This window comes from Ictidomys tridecemlineatus, chromosome 11, assembly GCF_052094955.1.
Source record: "Ictidomys tridecemlineatus isolate mIctTri1 chromosome 11, mIctTri1.hap1, whole genome shotgun sequence".
Lineage (NCBI taxonomy): Eukaryota > Metazoa > Chordata > Mammalia > Rodentia > Sciuridae > Ictidomys > Ictidomys tridecemlineatus.
Genome location: NC_135487.1, coordinates 18,080,152 through 18,099,882, shown reverse-complemented (window position 1 = coordinate 18,099,882; position 19,731 = coordinate 18,080,152). Strand labels below are relative to the sequence as shown.

The 19,731-nt window shown below is 41.1% G+C and overlaps 1 protein-coding gene across 4 annotated transcripts in view; it reads right to left on the bottom strand.

Annotated features, from left to right (window-relative positions):
- Positions 1 to 19,731, bottom strand: part of Arid1a (AT-rich interaction domain 1A) — a 77,384-nt gene that overhangs the window by 30,236 nt on the left and 27,417 nt on the right. For 2 of the 4 annotated variants that reach the window (XM_078025680.1, XM_078025681.1), the window contains exons 2-4: positions 17,420 to 17,632; positions 15,110 to 15,562; positions 13,734 to 13,850 (exon numbers count right to left, since the gene is read on the bottom strand). In XM_078025680.1, the coding sequence (XP_077881806.1) occupies positions 13,734 to 13,850; positions 15,110 to 15,562; positions 17,420 to 17,632 (783 nt within the window). The remainder of the gene's footprint in view (positions 1 to 13,733; positions 13,851 to 15,109; positions 15,563 to 17,419; positions 17,633 to 19,731) is intronic. The other 2 variants (XM_078025682.1, XM_078025683.1) reach the window with 2 other exon arrangements.

Genomic DNA, 19,731 nt, shown 5'->3' with positions numbered 1-19,731 from the left:
CAGGAGGGAAAGACAGAACAGCTTCAGGCCACAAAAGTAGATGTTTCAAGAGACCAAGCATTAGTTCCCAAAGTGATGGCACCAGAACACAGGTAGAACACCAAAGTCTTAAAAACAGAATTAATCCTATAGTTGATTTATTAGTTATGCTAACATAGCTCCATAATATTAAGTCCTCCTCTTCTGGTAGACTGGAATGGATTATCAGCTTGGTTTAGGAGCCCTAATCTTCCAAGGATGAACCAAAAAACAGCTTTGTAAGCACACATCTGGGGCTGGTTTTCTGATTCTGGTTAGTCTTATTTTTATGAGGTGCTGAGGATCAAACCCAGTGCCCCATACATGTTAGGCAAGTGCTCTGCCGCTGAGCCTCAGCCCCAACCCTGATTCTGGTTAGTCTTTTTGAAGCAGGACAACAGAAACCAGGGAATGTTCATCTCTGGGGTCACCTAATTGGCTCTCAGAAAGTTATAAAAGCACCACCAACAGGAGAGAAAAAGAGAAGGAGAAAATGGGTACAGGTAAGCCAAGTTTACCCAAATGTTGACTAACTTCAGAATATCCTACTTTTTGAAGAATTCTTCTTTCTAGAGTAAATGCTTCTTGTATTCTCCTGGAGAATATACCTAAACCCAGAAGCTACAGCACTATTTACTTAGCCCAGAAATCACAATTTAAAAAAAAATTTATATATATAAATTTTTTTTTAAATAGTCAATGGACACAATACCTTAATTTATTTATTTTTTATGTGGTGCTGAGGAACAAACCCAGTTCCTCATACATGTTAGGCAAGTGCTCTACCACTGAGCCACATCCCCAACCAGAAATCACAATCATACATCCCTCCACAACTCCTTCTTCACTTTCTCTAAAGAAAAGAGAATAGGCAAAGTCTATCTCTCTCTACATTGAGGATGGAACCCAGGGCAAGCACTGAGCTACATCCCCAGTTCTTTCTACTTTGTTTTGAGCCAGCGTCTAAGTTGCCCAGGCTAGTCTCAAAATTGTAACTCTCCTGCTTCAGCTTCCTGAGTCTCTGGGATTATAGGTATGCGCCACCATGACAACTGTCTCTCTCTTCTTTTTTCCCCTAAAGGATCTTTCCCCAAGATCACTGATTTAGGGGTATGACTTGAGAACACTCAATCTGATAGCTCAGAGAGGTAGGAATACCTCTGTGGGTCAAATCTACATCAGATTTGGGTTCCATTTCTGGAAGGAAAGAGAACAGATTGGTTCACAAAGCAATGCTTTCCTTGGGGAAATGGGCAAGGGGAGAGTAAACTTTAGGCTTTTAAATACATTTTTCCAGGACAACCTCCTTCACTTCTTCCCTTTTTATAAGTTCCCTGCACTTTCTCCCTCCCACTTGAAGCTAACAGGAGGAGGCACAGAAGTTCGAGTTGCTCATACAGGACGGAAGGTTGAGTCAGCACATGCTTTCTTTTCTATCCCCATGTTCTTCTATAGACTGTTATTCTGCTGAAGGTGGCATTACCTGCCCAACACAAAATAAGTATCATCTGGACTTCAGGGAGGCTTGGGCTACATAGGAGACCACGTGTCTTCCTCAGCAGTAGCAAACATGCTCATCAACTCCAGGTGCCAAAAAACTAGGGAGCCCCACTACTGACAATAGTGTGTGGCTAATGAGTGAAGATATGTTTGGCTTGACTTCTTATACCAATTTCTAGTCTACAGCTTCCTGTAGCAGTCTAGGGACAAAATGAAAAACAAGGTCAAATTCAAGTGGTATGTTTGGTGTAATGGGGTATTTTCCCCCATTCTTCTGTAGGAATGATGGAGTATAGGAACCATCATATTAGAGGTAAGGCTCAGCTGCTTTTCAGACAGTGGGTGTTGCAAATAAAACAAAAGGTTCCAGGCAAGAGGAATCTGTGTGAGACACACAAGCAGGAAGCAGAGCTGAGCCACCAGTGACTAGAATAGAAACAGGAAATGGGCCCAGGAACAAGCATACAATAATCTGCTGCAAACAGCAGAGGCTCCAGCAGGCACCAGGCAGTATCAGGGCTGGAACAGCGTGACTAAGATGGAGAAGCGGATTGGCCAGCCCTGCTGGAGAACGAAGGTTCTAAAGAAGGATGGCTACATGTACAGGGTACACGCTGCTCTGAGCATTCTGTGCAGATGTGACAGAGAGGGTGGGGATTTCCTTTTCAAGACTGTGAGAGCACCTGGGCTACAATTCAAGGGGAACAAGTACAGACACATGGTCAGATGAAAAGAAAATAGGTTACCAACCTCTGAATACTTAGCTTCTCTGGTTACCATAATTGCTAGTGGAATTTCTGTCATCTCTTAGAAAACACACCATCAAATCCCTAGGCAAGAACTATTGGCCCTCTCTCCTATCATGAAATGGACAAAAGGGAATGGAAATAGTATAAGATTATAATCCTTTGAATGTTCCAATTTTTTAAGCATTCACAGGATTTGTCACTCCTCCCCAATGAACTCACACAACAAAAAGCTACCCCTCAAAGTCATTCAGGAGGCAAGAATCTAGAGGCCATTCAACACAGGTGTCAGGTACAATTTTGAGTGCTCAAGCAGAGGTACCAGCATAATTTGGGCCCATAGGAAGAAAATGAGGCCGGAGCCCCAGAAAAGATATTTCAGATGGGTTTTGAAGCCAAAGTAGAAGTATACAGGACATTAAAAACAGATACACACAAATATCTTAAGCAAAAGGACAATAGCAGAAAGGAAAAGGCTTAAGTATAACCGAGTGGCCAGAGATTAGGCTGCAGAGGTGCACTGGGAGCTGTGGATGGCTTCACTGTAGACTCTGGACTGACTGTAGACACAGGGAGCCAGGGTCCCAGAGGTACCCACAAAAAACTGATGATGAGCTAGGATCGATGGCATATGCCTGTATTTCCAGTGACTTGGGAAGCTGAGGCAGAAAGTCTGCAAATTTGAGGCTAAGCCTGGGAAAAATAGTGAGATCTTGTTTCAAAACAAACAAACAAACAAACAAATAAAGGGGGCTGAGAAGTAGCTCAGTGCTACAGGGCCCCTGGGTCCAGTTCCCAGTATCACAAACAAACAAACAATGGGGGGAAAAAAAACTGGTGATATTATCCTACAACCAAAGAGTCTTTAAAATTTACTAGATAAGGTTAGTAAAATGTATTGTATCACAAAGTTCCCAGCTTGATATTTCCTTTGAAAATCTTACTCTTAGCTTCTTTTTTTTTTTTTTTTTAAAGAGAGAGAGAGAATTTTTTTTTTAAATATTTATTTTTTAGTTCTCGGCAGACACAACATCTTTGTTTGTATGTGGTGCTGAGGATCGAACCTGGGCCGCACTCATGCCAGGCGAGCCACATCCCCAGCCCCTTACTCTTAGCTTCTAAACCATTATGATAAATCACTCAGAGATATTGTTTAGAGTTAGAGCCAAAAGAGGTAGAGTGGGGCCTGAGAATCTGCATTTCTAGCAAGATACCAGGTGATGTTAGTGTTGCTGGATGATAGATCACATTTGGGGGCAGGGAGGGGAATCAAAGTTTTAATAAATAATTCTTTGACAGCTAAGTAGTCATTTGGAAAAAGATAAAACTGGGTTCATACCCAAGAACACATTTTAAATGGTTCAGAGTTTTAAATGTAAAATGACAAGACCATACAAGTACTAAAGGAAAACAGACTTATTTCTCTTTAACTTTAGTGAAGGAGAAGATTTTCTAAATATGACATAAAATTCATAGATAATAAATGGAAAGATGATAAATCTGATGACATAAAACAATTGTAAAAAAGCATGGGAAAGCACCACCAACAAAATGAAAAGACCACTGGGAAGCTGGGAGAAAACATTTAAACATATCATAAAGTTCACTGATATTGTCTTAATATACGGGACTCTTAAAAACAAAGGGAAAAGAACCAAAAATTTATAGAAAAATAAGAAAATCCGTAACAGACCATTCACCAAACATTAGATAATTGCTTCTAAATATGTAAGTACATTTTCTTTTTTTTTTTTGAGAATTTTTTAATATTTATTTTTTATTTTTTGGCGGACACAACATCTTTGTTTGTATGTGGTGCTGAGGGTTGAACCCGGGCCGCTTGCATGCCAGGCGAGTGAGCTACCGCTTGAGCCACATCCCCAGCCCCTGTAAGTACATTTTCTACCTCACTTATAATCATACAAATGCAAACCAAAAATTATACTGAAATAACATTTGTCACTTATAAGACTGACTAGATGCTTGCTGTTCAAAATGTGATCTAATTAAAATAAGCATTAACCACAATAGGCTAACTAGAAGAAAAGCCTACAGAATAGGGCTTGGTCCCATCCAACATGGGAGAGCCAAAGAACCACTTTATTCAACATTCCACTGTTTGAGGCAATTCCTTCACAATCTTTCAAGAAGATCCTACAGGTCTGGTCAAACCCTCCTTTCTGCAGGTTTAGCCAATACCCATGTCCCTCACATACATGTCTCACCTGTGTCTTCATCACCAAGGGGTCTGGGAAAACAAAAGTGAAATGGAAATCCATTCACATTCCTTACTTTAGGTTAAGTTTAGTAAATGTTAAATGGAAAAGAGTTGAGGCTTTAGTCTAAAAATGTACAGAAGATCAGATTGTCCATGGCTTTACTTGGTGGCATCCAAGAGGAAATATTTCACTTGATATGTAAGAGCTAGATTCAAATCCTGATTTTAAGCCTTGGTTTTCTCATAGTAAAATAGGAGTGGTTGCTCAGTATATTTTAATTCCTGTCCTTCCAGGATCACCGGTGTCTATAGCTCTTTTCCTGGCTTTACTCCTATTAGATTCTACAGGAACAGCATGCTCCCACCCACTTCCTCTTTCCAGACCACTGCAATCCATCATAGAAGTAAAACATGAGTATTAATAGTTACTACTTTAAGTGATAGCTAAAGAATGGCTTGGAAGTTGGGTGCAGTGGCACATGCCTATAATACCAGCAGCTCAGGAGGCTGAGGCAGGAGGATCATGAATTTAAAGACAGCCCCAACAACTTAACATACGGGACTCTTAAAAACGAAGGGAAAAGAACCAAAAATTTATAGGAAAAATAAGAAAATCCTTAACAACTTAGAAGGCTGTAAGCAACCTACTGGGATCCTGTCTCAAAATAAGAAAAATAAGCCAGGTGTGGTGGCACATGCCTGTTGTAACCCCAGTGGCTCAGGAGGTGAGGCCCTAAGCTGCTCAACAAAACCCTGTCTCTAAACCAAACTTATATTTCCTTTTCTTTTGCCCTTAGAAACCAGGCCATTTCCCTATGTAAAAAGAATCCTGATAAAAAATGCTTCATGACAAATTCACTGTTTTCCTTGATTTTTTTTTTTGGGGGGGGGAGGGGGAACACTGGGGATAGAACCCAGGGCCTTTGTGCATGCTAGCAAGCACTGTATTACCAAGATGCATCCCTAGCCCTTAATTCAATTTTTAAAATTATGAGACAGGCTTTAAGTAGCCAAGGCTGGTCTTAAACTTGTGATCCTCCCGCCTCAGCTTCCCCAGCAGCTGGAATTAACAGGCTGTGCCACAAAATATAATGCTTGAAATATAAATTTGATATGGACCATTTTCCCTCTTCCCCTTGCTTCCAGAAATATCACACAATCCCGGTCTTCTGCCGATCTCTCTAACTCTGTTGGCTGCTTCCACCTGGTGACTGCAGGCATTGTGCAGGGTTCCATCTGGCTCCTCTCTCCATACTCCAACTGCAGCCTCTGAGGTCTACTTCAGTCCATGGTTTAACTATTAACTACCACACACACACACACACACAGACAACCCTGCAACTCTATCCAGACTCAGCTATTCCTTAAGTTTTAACTCTTTCATTTCTTACTAGTAACTAAGCAGTTTATTTTAGACATCTAATTATACCATGTTCCACAACAAAAAAATAGGAACTTCTGCGTTGGGGTTGCAGCTCAGAGGTAGAGTGCTTGCCTAGCATGCGTGAGGCCCTGGGTTTGATCCTCAGCACCACATAAAATAAAAATACTATGTCCACCTATAACTAAAAAATAAATATTAAAGTCTGCTCAAAAATGAGTTTTCCTTATTAATCTATTTGTCAATGAGATTTTTTTTCTATTACCCACCTTAAACCAGTCAATCAAAATCATTAAACCATTCACCCAGTAGAATCCACTTATTCTCAGTTCTACAGATTCTTTCCTACATGTCTCACATGTGGAACTAAATGGCTATGCAAATGAGATAATCAGAACTCCATACTTTTTTTCCCTTTGGAACTGGGGATTGAGCCACATACCCAGTCCTTTTATTTTGAGACAGGTTCTCCCTAAGTTGCTTAGGGCCTTGCTAACTTGCTGTGTCTGGCCTCAAACCTGCCATTCTCCTGTCTCAGCCTCCCAAGATGCCGAGATTACAGTTGTGTGCCACTGTACTCAGCTAGAATTCTACATCTTTTGCCAGAATTAGTTTAACACTTTAACTTATTCCCTTGCTTTCATACTCTCCCCTTTTCAAATTGTAATAATATGCCAATGGATCATTTTTGCAAAATATCCTCTACAGGCCTGTAATGTCAGCTCCAAATAGTTTACTTAGCCCACCAAGGTCTGAACCATTGTAATCTAGCTTTCCTTCTGTCACTGACCAGCCCCCAAATATCTGCACTGCACCCCATCCCCATCCCTGCCTTTCCTCTGATCAAACTGGATTTTTCCTTTCTAACTACTCAAATACAACCATCTAGATCATATTCATGTTGTTTTTCCTCAACTATTTAGATATGAATGGATCACTGACATCACAAAACTCTTGATAGCACTACACTAATGAAACTGAGAAGGACCCTTGAAGATAGAATACACGTCATATTCATACTCATAGACCTAAGAGTACAAATGATTTAAGAAATCAACCATGTCTAACTAATGTCTATTTGCCAGAGTGGCAGGTTTTACTCCAGGGCTGGGGAACTTACCTACATTTTTTTTCTTTAATATTCTCATCTTCCAGATCACAAAGGAAATTGTATATTATCATGTCTGAACCTAAGCCTATAGACAACTGGTATCCAGAGGTTTCAAAGCAGTCAGAAAACTTGGTCAGTCATGGTTTTTCCCCCACCCCCGGGATGATTATGTTGACCACAGACTTGAAAGTAAAAAGGGAGAGAAAAAGAATAGCCAGGAGCCTATGATAAGCTACCAGGTGAGAGGTAGCAAGCAGTGGGGAAGGACAAGGAAAACCAGATTCAAAACAATTTCTGAGGCAGACTATGATTTTGTGTCTGTGTGTGGCCCCACTACTAGAATCCAGTGATGAGCACCATAAGCTGAGGAGTACTTCCAGGGTGGCACTGGCAGTGCAAGGGCTGTCTTAACCCAGGAACAAACAGCTTTGAGGCTACAGCTAGAAAGCAGTCTCATTTCTTCCAAGTTTTTTTTTTCCCCCATCATTTTCAACTCACAAGCCTGTCCTTCCCGATCTCCCAAGAGTCAAACAGTAGTATAGTGTCTGTGACCACTATTATTTAGATTAGTACTGTGCCTTTTAGGCTAATAAATTTTTTCCTTCCCTTTCCAAGGATTCCTACCTTAGTGTTATTCCAACTGGGATCTTTTGAACTAGCAGTATAAGTCCACTGGAGAAATGGAAATTCTTGGGGTCTACTTCACATCTACTAAACCAGAATGTCTCAGGCAGATCTCAGTAATCTTTGTTTTAAATACTTTCCAGGTCATGCTTAATGCATGCTAAAATCTGAAAAGCAGTCTTCAGATGTGGGTTTTAAATCCTGTATCCATGTTCTATCAGTCAATCCCAAGTGCATGATTAGAGGATGTAGCTCAATGGTGGAACCCTTGTCTATCACGTGCAGGGCCCGGGATTTGATCCCCAGCACCATAAAAACTAAAAAGGTGGGGGGTTATCTCAGGTATACTTACAAAGCTAAATGTAAAACTTAGAAAACTGCCTCAGTAAGGAAAATTAGGGATGCATTAGGCATGAATTATTCCAGGGAACCACATATACTTGGACGAATTATTTAAACAGAAATTTTTAAGCAGGGTGCAGTGGCTCCTGCCTATAATCCCAGAAACTTGGGAGGCTGAGGCAGGAGGATTGTGAGTTCAAACCCAGCCTCAGCAACTCAGGGAGCGTCTAAGCAACTCACTTAGCCCCTATTTCTAATAAAACTTAAAAAAAGGGGCTGGGGATATAGGTCAGTTGTTGGTAGAGTGCTTGCCTCACATGTACAAGGCTCTGGGTTCAATCCACAGCACATACACAAAAAAAGGGCTGGGGATGTGGATGTGGTAGAGGGAAGTACTCTACCACTGGATTAAGCACCCCTGGATTCAATCCCTGATACCATAAGTAAACAAACAAATGAACAAACAAACAAGAGCTTTTAAAGATATAAATCCAAATTCTCAAAAACGATTATAATCCAAAGTCAGATACCAATTTTCAGAATGAGTTCCTCAAAGATATGGCTTCCAAATGAAGAAAATTAAAGATCTTAATGAAACATCCAGAGATTTGGTCACTCATACCTTACAAAAACCTTCTTAATATAAAGTGAGGTTGTATACATTTTATAAGATGGATGACAAACCCCAAACTCATCTCCTAAGGCCCTGTCAGTCAGTACAAATAATCTATCCTCTGAGATAGACTTTGGGTCTTCCCATAACAATCTGTGATGCCTATCCTGCCTTAGCAGTGGAAACAACAAACTGATACTACATGATCAAGCCCCGTCAAACACACTCTTGCCAGATAATTAACGTTATGGATACTGCTCAGATTCACTTGTCCAATGAGTGGGAGCCTACTATATGCCAGGCACTGCGATGGCAACGAGTAAGACAGAACAAGTTAGCCCACACTGAGCTTTCATTTAAATAAGTAACTTAAAATATATTTGATATAGCACCCATACTTTTTGTGATTGCCTAAGAGTCTAAAAAGAACCAGACACAATCTGGAGTAGTGGATCTCTACACCTGGGCTGCAAATCAGAGTCATTTGGGATAGCTTCTAACTATGCCCCACCCTACATCAAAGCAAATCAGAACTCTGTGAACCCTAGACATTTTTCTTTTTGCTGTAGCTTGTTTGGGCAGTAATGGGGATTGGACCCATTACAAATGCTAGGCAAGCACTCTACCACCGAGCTATGTCCCCAGCCCTTTTAATTTTAGGACAGGGTATTGCTAAGTTGCTTAGGCTATCTCAAACTTGGAATCCTCCTGCTTTAGTCTCCTCAGTAGCCGAGATTACAAGTATGGGCCACCATACCTAGCTGGCATTAGTTTGTTTGTTTTGGTACTAAGGATTAAACCCAGGGGCACGTTACCACCAAGTTACAACCCCAACTCTTTTTATTTTTTAAAGATTTATTTTTTAGTTGTAGACGGACACAATATTTTTATTCTATTTTTATGTGGTGCTGAGGATCGAACCCAGGACCTCATATGTGCTAGATGAGCGCTCTACCTCTGAGCCACAACCCCAGCCCCCCAACTCTTTTTATTTTTTAAGACAAGGTCTTGCTAAGTAAGGCCTCACCAAATTCCTGAGGCTGGCTCGGGGCTTGCAATTTTCCTGCTTCAGCCTCCCGAATCACTGGGATCATAGGTGTGCGCCATTGTGCCTGGCTGGCATTCATTTTTTAAGATAATTACCTAAAGTAATCCTAACATGCAGCCATGGTATACAACCACTGGTCCTGTAAAGGATGTTAGGGACAGCAAGAACAACACAGTGTCTGCCCTCCAGAAGCTTCCCATTTAAGTAAATAGGGGTTTTAGTAAAATGCTCTGGCAACATGAAATTTAAAAAAATTTAAAAGTTGGATAGTACTTCCCTGGGTAAAGGAAAAGAGAAGTGATCCCAGAGGGGTATATAAGTTTTTGCCTACATGTGTTAGTGTAATTTGGTTTCTAAAGATAAATATTCAGATATCGAATTGTTCTTTATACCTGCTTCTCTTAAATATTGCAGAGCTTTCAAAGTTAAAACAGACTTACTCAGTGAAGTCAACATAAAAGTTACTAAAGTTGAATCTTATTTAATTTTGTTTTTAGTTGTAGATGGACATAATATCTTTATTTATTTTTATGTGGTGCTGAGGATCAGACCCAGTGCCTCACCCATTCGAGGGAAGTACTCTACCACTGAGCCCCAGCCGCAGCCCTTAAGTTGAATCTTGAAGTTTGATTAGGAAGAATGTTCAGAGGAAATTATCTTTAGGATATAGACTGAGGCTGGGCACAGTGGCACATGTCTATAATCACTGGGATTATAGGAGGCTAAGGCAGGAGGATCACCAAGTTCAAGGCCAGTCCCAGCAATTAGCAAGACCTTGTCCCAAAGTAAGAAATAAAAACGGTTGGGAATGTGACAGTGGTTAAGCAACCCTGGGTTCAATCTCTTGTGCAAAAAAAATAAATAAAAAGAGAGAGAGAGAGATTGAGAGATGGACAGGAAGAGGTGGGGGGAAAGGTAAGAGAAAGTATGAGGCAAATAGAAGAGTATATGCAAAGGTCTGAAAGTGGAGAAAACACCGAGGCCTGACAGAGAAAGCTGCAAGCAAAATGGAAAAAAGGACAAAGTAGAGATTCTCACAGTGCCTTCCCTGGTTCTGCCATTGGAATGGAAGCACTTGATAGAAATGCACATTTTCAGACTATTCTAGACCTACTAAACCAGAAAATGGTGGGAGAAATCTTTGCTTCTGATGCCTAGGTAATCAGACACAGTTACTTATGGGTTTTAATGCCTTTAGAGCCAAGCAAGTATGCTGAAAAGAGTAAGGGTGGTGACAAACATGAGCCAGACGTGTAGTTGCAATCCCAGCTACTCAAGGGTCAAAGGCAGAACTGCAAGTTCGAAGCCAATCTGGGCAACTTAGTGATACTCTGTCTCAAAATAAAAAATACAAAGGGCTGGGGACATAGATCAGTGGTAGAGTGTACCCCTTTGTTCAATCCCCAGTACTGCAAAGATAAAATATTAAGGACAACAGCAACTAAAGGGGTTATATAGTCAGACTAGCATCTGCATGGCAGCCAAATTCAAAGAGGTGCCTCCTAAGGCCTTACTTAGTGAAGGAATGTACTGCCAAGCCTGGAAATCCTTTAAAACAACTGGTTAAGAAAGAAAAGGGCCTTGTGAGGAATCTGACTTCTCATTTCTTCAGATATGATTGCTTCCTAGCCTGACTACACAAATCTGCCACCAAACCAAAATTTCAAAGAATAACCACCTCTTGTTTTCTGGTCCAAGTAGCAGAAGGATAAAAAGCAATTAAAAATACAAGATGCCAGGACTAGGGCTGTAGCTCAGTGGCAGAGCAGTTGCCTATCATGTGTGAGGCACTGGGTTTGATCCTTAGCACGGAAACAAACAAGAAAGATGCCAATAACCCAGGCAGCTCACTTTGCACATGGTCAACCATAGAGCCTAAACTTGGTAATATTACCTATTTGGGGGCTTTCCAAGAACAATCCTCCCCTGAGCTTAAAAGACTGCCAACATCTTCACTTCAGTATTCAGTAGGTCATATCAGAAACTCTTGAATTCCCAACCCTTAGAACACATGCATAGCACGAGGCTTGTTGATACACACCTATAATCCCAGGGACTCTGCAGCTAAGGCAGGATTCCAAGTTCCAGGACAGCCTCAGCAACTTAGCAAGAGCCTCAGTACAGCAAGACACTGTCTCAAAAAATAGTGGGCTGAGTTGGCAGTGGAGCCCTTTGCCTAGCATGTGTGAGGCACTGGGTTCGATACTCAGTACTTTACATACATACATAAATAAATAAAACAAAGGTATTATTGTCCATCTACAACATAAAGAGAGAGAGAGAGAGAGAGAGAGAGAGAGAGAGAGAGAGAGAGAGAGAGAGAGAGAGAGAGAGAGATAGGGCTTGGAATGTGGCTTAATGCTAAAGAGCCCCTAGGTTCAATTCCCAGTACACACACACACACACACACACACGCACGCACACACACGCACGCACACACACGCACGCACGCACGCACAAACACAGAGCATGTCTGTATATGAACTTTCTCAGAACTAAATAATACTTTAAAAAAAACTAAATAATGCTAAATACATTTTTATCAAAAGGTCATTGGAAGTAAGAAGCAGCTTTTTAAAGGGGAGCAACTTACAGCACTGAAAGAAATCCACTGATTTGGGATCTTGCCACAATAGTACACCACCCAGATTTAGCCACAGACCACAGATGATGAGGGAGTAGTTACACATTTCTGACTGAATCAGGTTAAAAAGCACATTCCAGTGAAGTTCAGGATGCAGAAAAGGATTGCAACAGACACTAATGAGAAGGGAACAAAGAGTGATCACTTTATTCAGACACTTCCTCCCCCAATTTCTCAGTTGAGAAAGTCATCAGTAGAAGTCCCATCCTGACAATGTCTCTCCATCCTGGCCTTGGAAGCTTGTACTGAGAAGCTCTGCAAACCTTGCCCTACTAAAGTTGTATCTCAAAGGTCTTCAGGGGAAGCCATGGGAGGCTTCATTATGAAGAGAGTTCCTTCTTTGTATCTATTTCTTAAAGATACAGAAACCATCTTCTCCCAAGTCAGGTCTAGAGACAGGTTGTAAATCTAAGTAAAATCAAAATTTCAAAAGACTTTTATCTGGGCCTGTCTGGCTAAATGTCATTGCTTAATTGAAGCTGAGCTTATAATGGAAGGTGTGCTATCTATCCCCACTTACTAGATTTTGGAGTAGCCCACTTTATTTCTGTGCCCTACAATTAACTTTCAGAGGGTGAGACTTTTTTGTCCCTGTGCAGTGGCAGAGGTAATATGTTCCCACAACTAGTCTCGATGTATTTTAGTTGGTGCTAACTGCCTTTTGGGTATCAAGCAGTCGCTGTGCCCTCTGATGATTATAATGGCTGGCATTTATGAGTGTCTACCATACAAAGCTCTCTTCTATTAGCCTACTTAATGTTAATTAGCACCCCCACAAAGTGGGTACTTTAGGTTCATTTTACAGATGTGAAAACTAAGACACAGAAAGGTGACTTGCCCTAAGCTACACGCTACAGAGTTAGTGGTAAATCAAGATGCAGACTTAAGTACTCTGGCTCAGAGCTCAAGCTCTCCATCAGCAAACTACACTGCTTTCTCAGGATATGATCAATCTATTCCATAATTAAGCTCCTGATTCCATAATCAAACACCAGGGCACCAAGCACTGTACTAGGCAAAAAGCACCCATTCACATAAAACCTCCATCATAAACTACTTTCATTTCACCCATGCTCAATGTGATAATGCAAGCTTGAATGTACCCCAGGATTCCATCTCGGCAATACTAACCCAAAAACATAAAAAGTGTGTGCTCAACAGTAAGGTCAAAAAATGGAGATTTTTTTTTTCAACTTTGATGGAGAGCAGAAAGTGCTTCTAACATCTCCATCTTCTCTGCCATTCATGTTTATCTCTAAAAGCCCCAAATCTTAAAAAAACAAAAACAAAAACAGATTGCAAACCTATTCCCTGAGCAGCAGATAGGACAGACATTCTATAAAATCAATCTATGAATTCCTACTCAGAATTTTGAACCTGAATTCAAAAAATGGCTTATCATTTGTTTAGACATTTATCACCAAAACATCCAACCAGAAACTCTGGTTTTCATTGGTTTCCTCTTTCTAAGGTGGCAGAAATACTCACAGGCAAGCTGGAGGGTCTTGACTGAAGACTCAGGTTCATATCTTCTTGCCCTCCCTTACTGGAGGTCATTGAGGGGGCTGAGGATGCCTGAGACCCAAAAGAATCTTGAGAAAGCTCCTAAAAGAAGAACAACAAGATGTGAAGGCCTGGTATTGATAAACCAGGCAAGCTTACTTCATGGTGAAAGGCGGATGGGACTTTAACACAGGGGAACTGGGTGGGAGATAAGGCACAATTGTAAACAATGTTATTTAAAGGCAGAAAAAAAATCCAAGCCTTGGTGCTTAAGTTTTATGTCAACAGTGAACTCTTTCTGATGGAACTGTCACCCATTTATTCCTACCCACAGGAACTGCTTCTTGGAGTTAAATGATAAAGTCTGGCTAAATCTAAGTTATACCTGTTAAGCAATGAGAGCTGTTAATTTTAAAATGAACAAAAACTCATTCCACAACCTCTGCATTAAATAAGTACTGCTTCCTTGAAAGTAACCGCCTTGGAGTAAGAGATTTATTCCAATGATGCCACCAATGCACAAGATCTTTAATGAAGCTGTCATCAGTCATTCCTTCTCTTTTGGCTTTATAAAACTATTTTTAGGCTTCATTATCTATATCTTGTTCACCAGACACAGCTTGAACTCGATATTTGCTATTTCCTTAAATCCAGTCTACCCTCAAAAAATAAGATTTGTAGCCAGCCATGACAACACAAGCCTATAATCTCAGTGACACAGGAGGCTGAGTAAGGAGGACTGCAAGTTTGAAGCCAGCCTTAACAACTTAGCAAGACCTTGTCTCAATTAAAAAAGGGGGGGGGGTCTGGGGATGTGGCTCAGAAGTAGAATGCCCCCAAGTTCAATTCCCAGTATCATCAAAAACAAAGAAAAAGATCTGCCACCAGTGAGAGTATTCTAAAGAAATGTGACAGCAGTTCTCTCTGATGGAAATTTCAAAGGAAGGGGTTCAAAATACTTTTGAGTAAAGTAAGAATGAAATGGCAGCTGAAATGAATTATAACACAGCTTCTCAAAGAGACTATTTTGGAAAAAAAGACCAAAATCATTTGGGGGGTAAAATTCTGTTATGTTGGTTTAAAAAAAAAAAACAGCCTCATTATCTTTAATTTCTTATCTGTCTATGCAATTTTCCATTGCCCTATTTCTTCATCAGTAAGGAGAGCTACAAGTCTTTAGGTAGTTAAGAACGTTATACCTTTATTAGTTCAATCAATCCAGTTAGCATGTTTACCCAGAGTTTAATTAGTTTTTAAGTACACATTAGAGAACCAATTTGCATGACAAAGTTCTCAGGACACCAGACCCCAACCTATCTGTGGCCACACAGAGAGAAGGGCAAGAGGCAGGGGCATCTTACCTGTGGTGGAGGGAAGCGCTGCTGGGAGTAGGCAGTTTGCTGGGACTGCTGAGACTGGGGCTGAGGATATGCAGCCTGCTGGGAGAGCGTCGAGGATGCTGGCTGCTGAGGTTGCTGCTGCTGGTAGGGAGACTGTGCCTGCGGCTGCGAGTAAGGGGGTTGGCTCTGGGGATGCTGCTGTGTCGTGGACTGCTGGGAAGGGTACGGAGTTGGGGATTGCTGATGTGGAGGCTGAGATGGCTGCTGGGAATATGGAGGCTGAGAGGACTGGAGCTGTGGTGGCTGAGACTGTGGCTGCTGTTGATATGAAGGTTGAGCGTGAGGGGTCTGGGATGGTGGTTGCTGGGAGTAGGGTGGCTGCTGCTGCTGAGGGTGAGGACTTTGCTGGTTGTAATATGGAGTCTGGCCCTGTTGACCATATCCACTGGGGCCTTGTTGTCCATAAGGAGGAATCTGTAGAAAAGGAAAAGATACTTTTAGCAATGAGTCTTCTAGATGAAGAAATATGAAGTACTCTATCAGAAGCTATGCCCTGAGGATATAAAAAGCAAACAAGTCAAGCCTCATACTAAGGCGGCCCAATATTTTCTTACCACTCCTGACTAAACTGAGCTGGGAAGAATGGCCAAACTTATTAGGTGGTTTGGTTAGGTGTGGACTACATTCATCCAATGAAAATGTATACTATTTCATTTGTGGGCAATTTACGTGAGTTTAAGAAAAGAACAATATTTTTACCAATGAGCCTACTCTTTTCATCATGGCCTAGGTTGTTTTTATAAACATTGGGAATTTATAAACCAGTCACAATGAAAAATCAATACTAGCTTGGTTCAGCCAACTGAAAACCTAGGGTTCTGTAATCCAGAAATGTACAAATCATTAAGCTATTTTATTTTTTGGTACTGGGGATTTAACCCAGGGCACCCTACTACTGAGCAACAAGCCCACATATTTTCTTTTTTTTTTTTTTTTTTTTAAATTTTTTGAGACAGGGTCTCACTAAGTTGCTCAGGACCTCAATAAGTTGCTGAGGCTAGCCTCAAACTTGTGATTCTCCTGCCTCAGCCTCCCAAGTTGCTGGAATTACAGGTATTCGCCACCACTCCTGGCTCATTAAGCTGCTTTAGTTCTATATTTCATTAATCTTCATTTGAAAAAAAAAAAATTGAGGGCCTACTAGTACTTACTTATACCTCAGGCACTATTTTAGGCTCCAGGGATATATCTATGTATGTAGCCACATACTCCCCCCAAATTCCACCCCATCTCCCCTCAATAATCTCAATGGTGGAGGGAAGGAGGGAGGAAGGGAGGGAAAATGACAGTATCTCTTATTTAGGCCTTGCGCATGCTAAACTAGTACTCTACTACTGAACTAGTACTCTACTACTGAACTATACTTCCAGCCTTCGATGTATCATTTTCTATATTTAAGGGTATTCTTTTAGCATCTTAGAAGTAATTTAAGTTTTATATTCTATCCCTCGCCATTTTCAGAAGTATCACTCATATATAAATTATAGAAAATTCCGTCAATACAAAAAAATTACAACAAAAAGATAATGATATGGGGCTGGGGATGTAACTCAGTGGTACAACAATCGCCTAGCACGCACAAGATCCTGGGTTCCATCAAAGGGAAGGGGAAGGGGAAGGAGGTAGATAATGAAATGGGAGGCCAGACAAAAGATGAGAGGAAATCTTAACATCTTAACATTTGTAATAGTATTAGTATCTTTACTGTATAATCTATCCTTTTCCTTCCATTCCCAGTCCCTGGTAAATGTTCATTTTGAGCCAGACAGTTGATACGCTGAAGGCCTTGAGAAACATGTAGGGCCTCTTCCATTTCCAGGGCACACATTATGAATGGTTTTCTTTGTAGCAGCAGTAGACAGGTGCTCAGTCATTGCCTTTCTTCTATCCTACCTCCTTCAACGATCACCACTCAGTGAGTATAAGCAGGCCAAATAGGTCATGAGAAAAAAACAGGGGCTGGGGTACAGTTCAGTGATAGAATGTGTGCTTAGCAAGCACAAGGCCCTGGATTCAAACCCCAGAACTTATTTAAAAAAAAAAAAAAAAGGAGGTATATAGCTTGTGGCCAGGGAGAAGTTTTCCCTGGAGCTCTCATGGGATGGTGCCCACAACTTTGGTCTTATTAACAGCGCAACATAATTAACTGAGCCAGCTGGCCTTTACCCCTATTAAGAGGCTTGAACGCTAAGGATATATTTTTATTCTACAGCTCAGAGGAGTAGATCCTGAATAGCAACAAGAGTCAAAGTAATCAGAGTCACCATCTACCTGCTGTGCATAAGAGAGGCTGCCCATGGCACTCTGCGCCCGGCCCTGCATGGTCATCGGGTACCGCTGCGGAGTCTGGGACCCATATGGCTGCCCTGGGTACCCATGTCCTTGCTGCGGTCCTGAAGGAGGTCCCTGTTGTTGCGAGTATGGGTTAGTCCCGCCATATGGCTGAGGTCTCATCTTGCCCATCTGATCCATTGGACTGGATGGCTACAAAATAAAGAGCATTTCATTAACCTGAAGCTTTGATGGCCTCTGGCCAATAAGAACATACAACTCAAATGTATGGGTCTTTTGAAGTCTGTATGCCACACAGAAAACCAGTTGCTATGAAAAGTAATGGAATAGACTCAGTAACTCTTGAGTGGGTCATTTAACCCTCCTCAGAAACTTCATTTGTAAGTCACATATATGTAAAATAAAAATACCAAAATTATTTGGAAAAGCACCTTGTAAACTAAAAACTACTTTGTAAGTTTGGTATGGCTGAAGATTCAAGGAATGGGTCAGGTATAGAGCAATTAACGTATGCATTCTGTGGTGCAGAAATCAGAACTAAGGCCCTTCCACTAGAAAGGATGCTGTTGTTATGCACTATGACCTTGTTCAACATAAAAACCAATGCATCAACATAGTATGGCTGAGAGTTCAAACACACAAGCATCCAGATGGTTTGTTTTTGTTTTGCATACAGATGTTTCTATACTTCCAACAGTGGAAACTTTTTTCCTTTGCACATTTGCAGCCTATTTGCGTTATGGTCCAAGCACTTAAAAATTATGCTTTCTTCAAATGAGCAAAGAGGCCAAATAACAGTTGTTGAGGGAACAGTGACTCTGATTTAGAGCCTTATGCATCTGAAGTGAAAAGTTCATTTTCTCTAAAATCAAGTTAGAGGACATAATGATAGAATTTTTGTCTCTTTAAAGAACAAGATAGAGAGGTACAGCACAGCACCAACAATAGTTCAAAGTTTAAATCAAAAGCATTTGTCTATAAGCAGCTTTCTTTCCAGCTCTCTAGGGAACAACAGGTTCAATCAACTCATTGACTTTTTGACATGCCTTTATCCTATTGGAGCTGCACAATACAGAATGCTCTCATACTTTCTTCTGCCAAAAATACCTACCTATAACTACTGTGATACAGAAGGGAGGGATTTATTATCAAACACCCCTTAAATACACTCAGTGGGAAGATAGGTTTGGGCTTGATATGAAACTTGAAAGTGAATCTTAAATTGGGGGCGGAGAATAGATATTAGTATTCCAGGTCTAAGTATCATTAACTCTCAAATCAAATTCAGTAGGTCTCAAAGTTTATCATGCCTCAAAAATCACTTGGAAGGTTTGTTAAACCACAGAAACATTGGGCACCATCCCCAGAGTCTCTGGTTCAGTAGCTTCAGGGTTGGACCTAGGCTATCTACAAATTCCGAGGTGAGGCTGACACTCCTGGTCCAGTGACCACACTAAACTACAAGGCATGGTGGTGCATGCCTGTAATATTAGAGGCTGAGGCAAGAGGATCGCAAGTTTGAGGCAGGCCTGGGCAACTCAGTAAGACCCTGCCTCAAAATAAAAAATAAAAAGGACTGGGGATGTGACTCAGGGGTAAAGTGCCCCTGAATTCAATCCCTAATACAAAAGAAAACCCTACTAAATGTTTTATAATAGAGGAAGTAGAGTGCAGGCATTGTGGCACACACCTGTAATCCCAGCCGCTTAGAAGGCTAAGGAGGATTGCAAGCTGAGGCTAGCCTGGGTAACTTGGAAAGCCTCTATCTCAAAAATAAAATGGGTTGCGGGGGGGTCTCTCAATCAGAGAGAACTGCTGGGTGGAAAGGAAACACAAAACTAGAGCTGTCATGAAGAAAAATGGTATAACAATAATCCACAAAAGCTGCTGTTCTAAATACCAACAGGAAAACAGCAGAAGCAGAGTTTTCTCTTATACTAGAGCTGAAATCTCAGCTAAAAAGGTAATAATGATGATGGGATCACTCCTCTCCCAAACCACAGAGTCAAACTGTGTCCCAAATCACTACTCCATGTTAGTGTTATTAAAGGGCTGTTTCTAATGATCCTCACAACTCCCCTCCTTCCCTGCCCCTGGTACTAGAGACTTAATCCAGGGGCATGTTGCCACTAAGCTTTCTTTTATTTTGAAATAGGGTCTGACTAAATTGCTGAAGCTGACCTTAAAATTTAAATCTTCCCGTCTCGGCCTCCATTGTCACTGGGATTACAGGTGTGTGTCACCGTGCTGTGCAATCCTAACAACTTTTATTCAAGTCCTGCATCAGTATT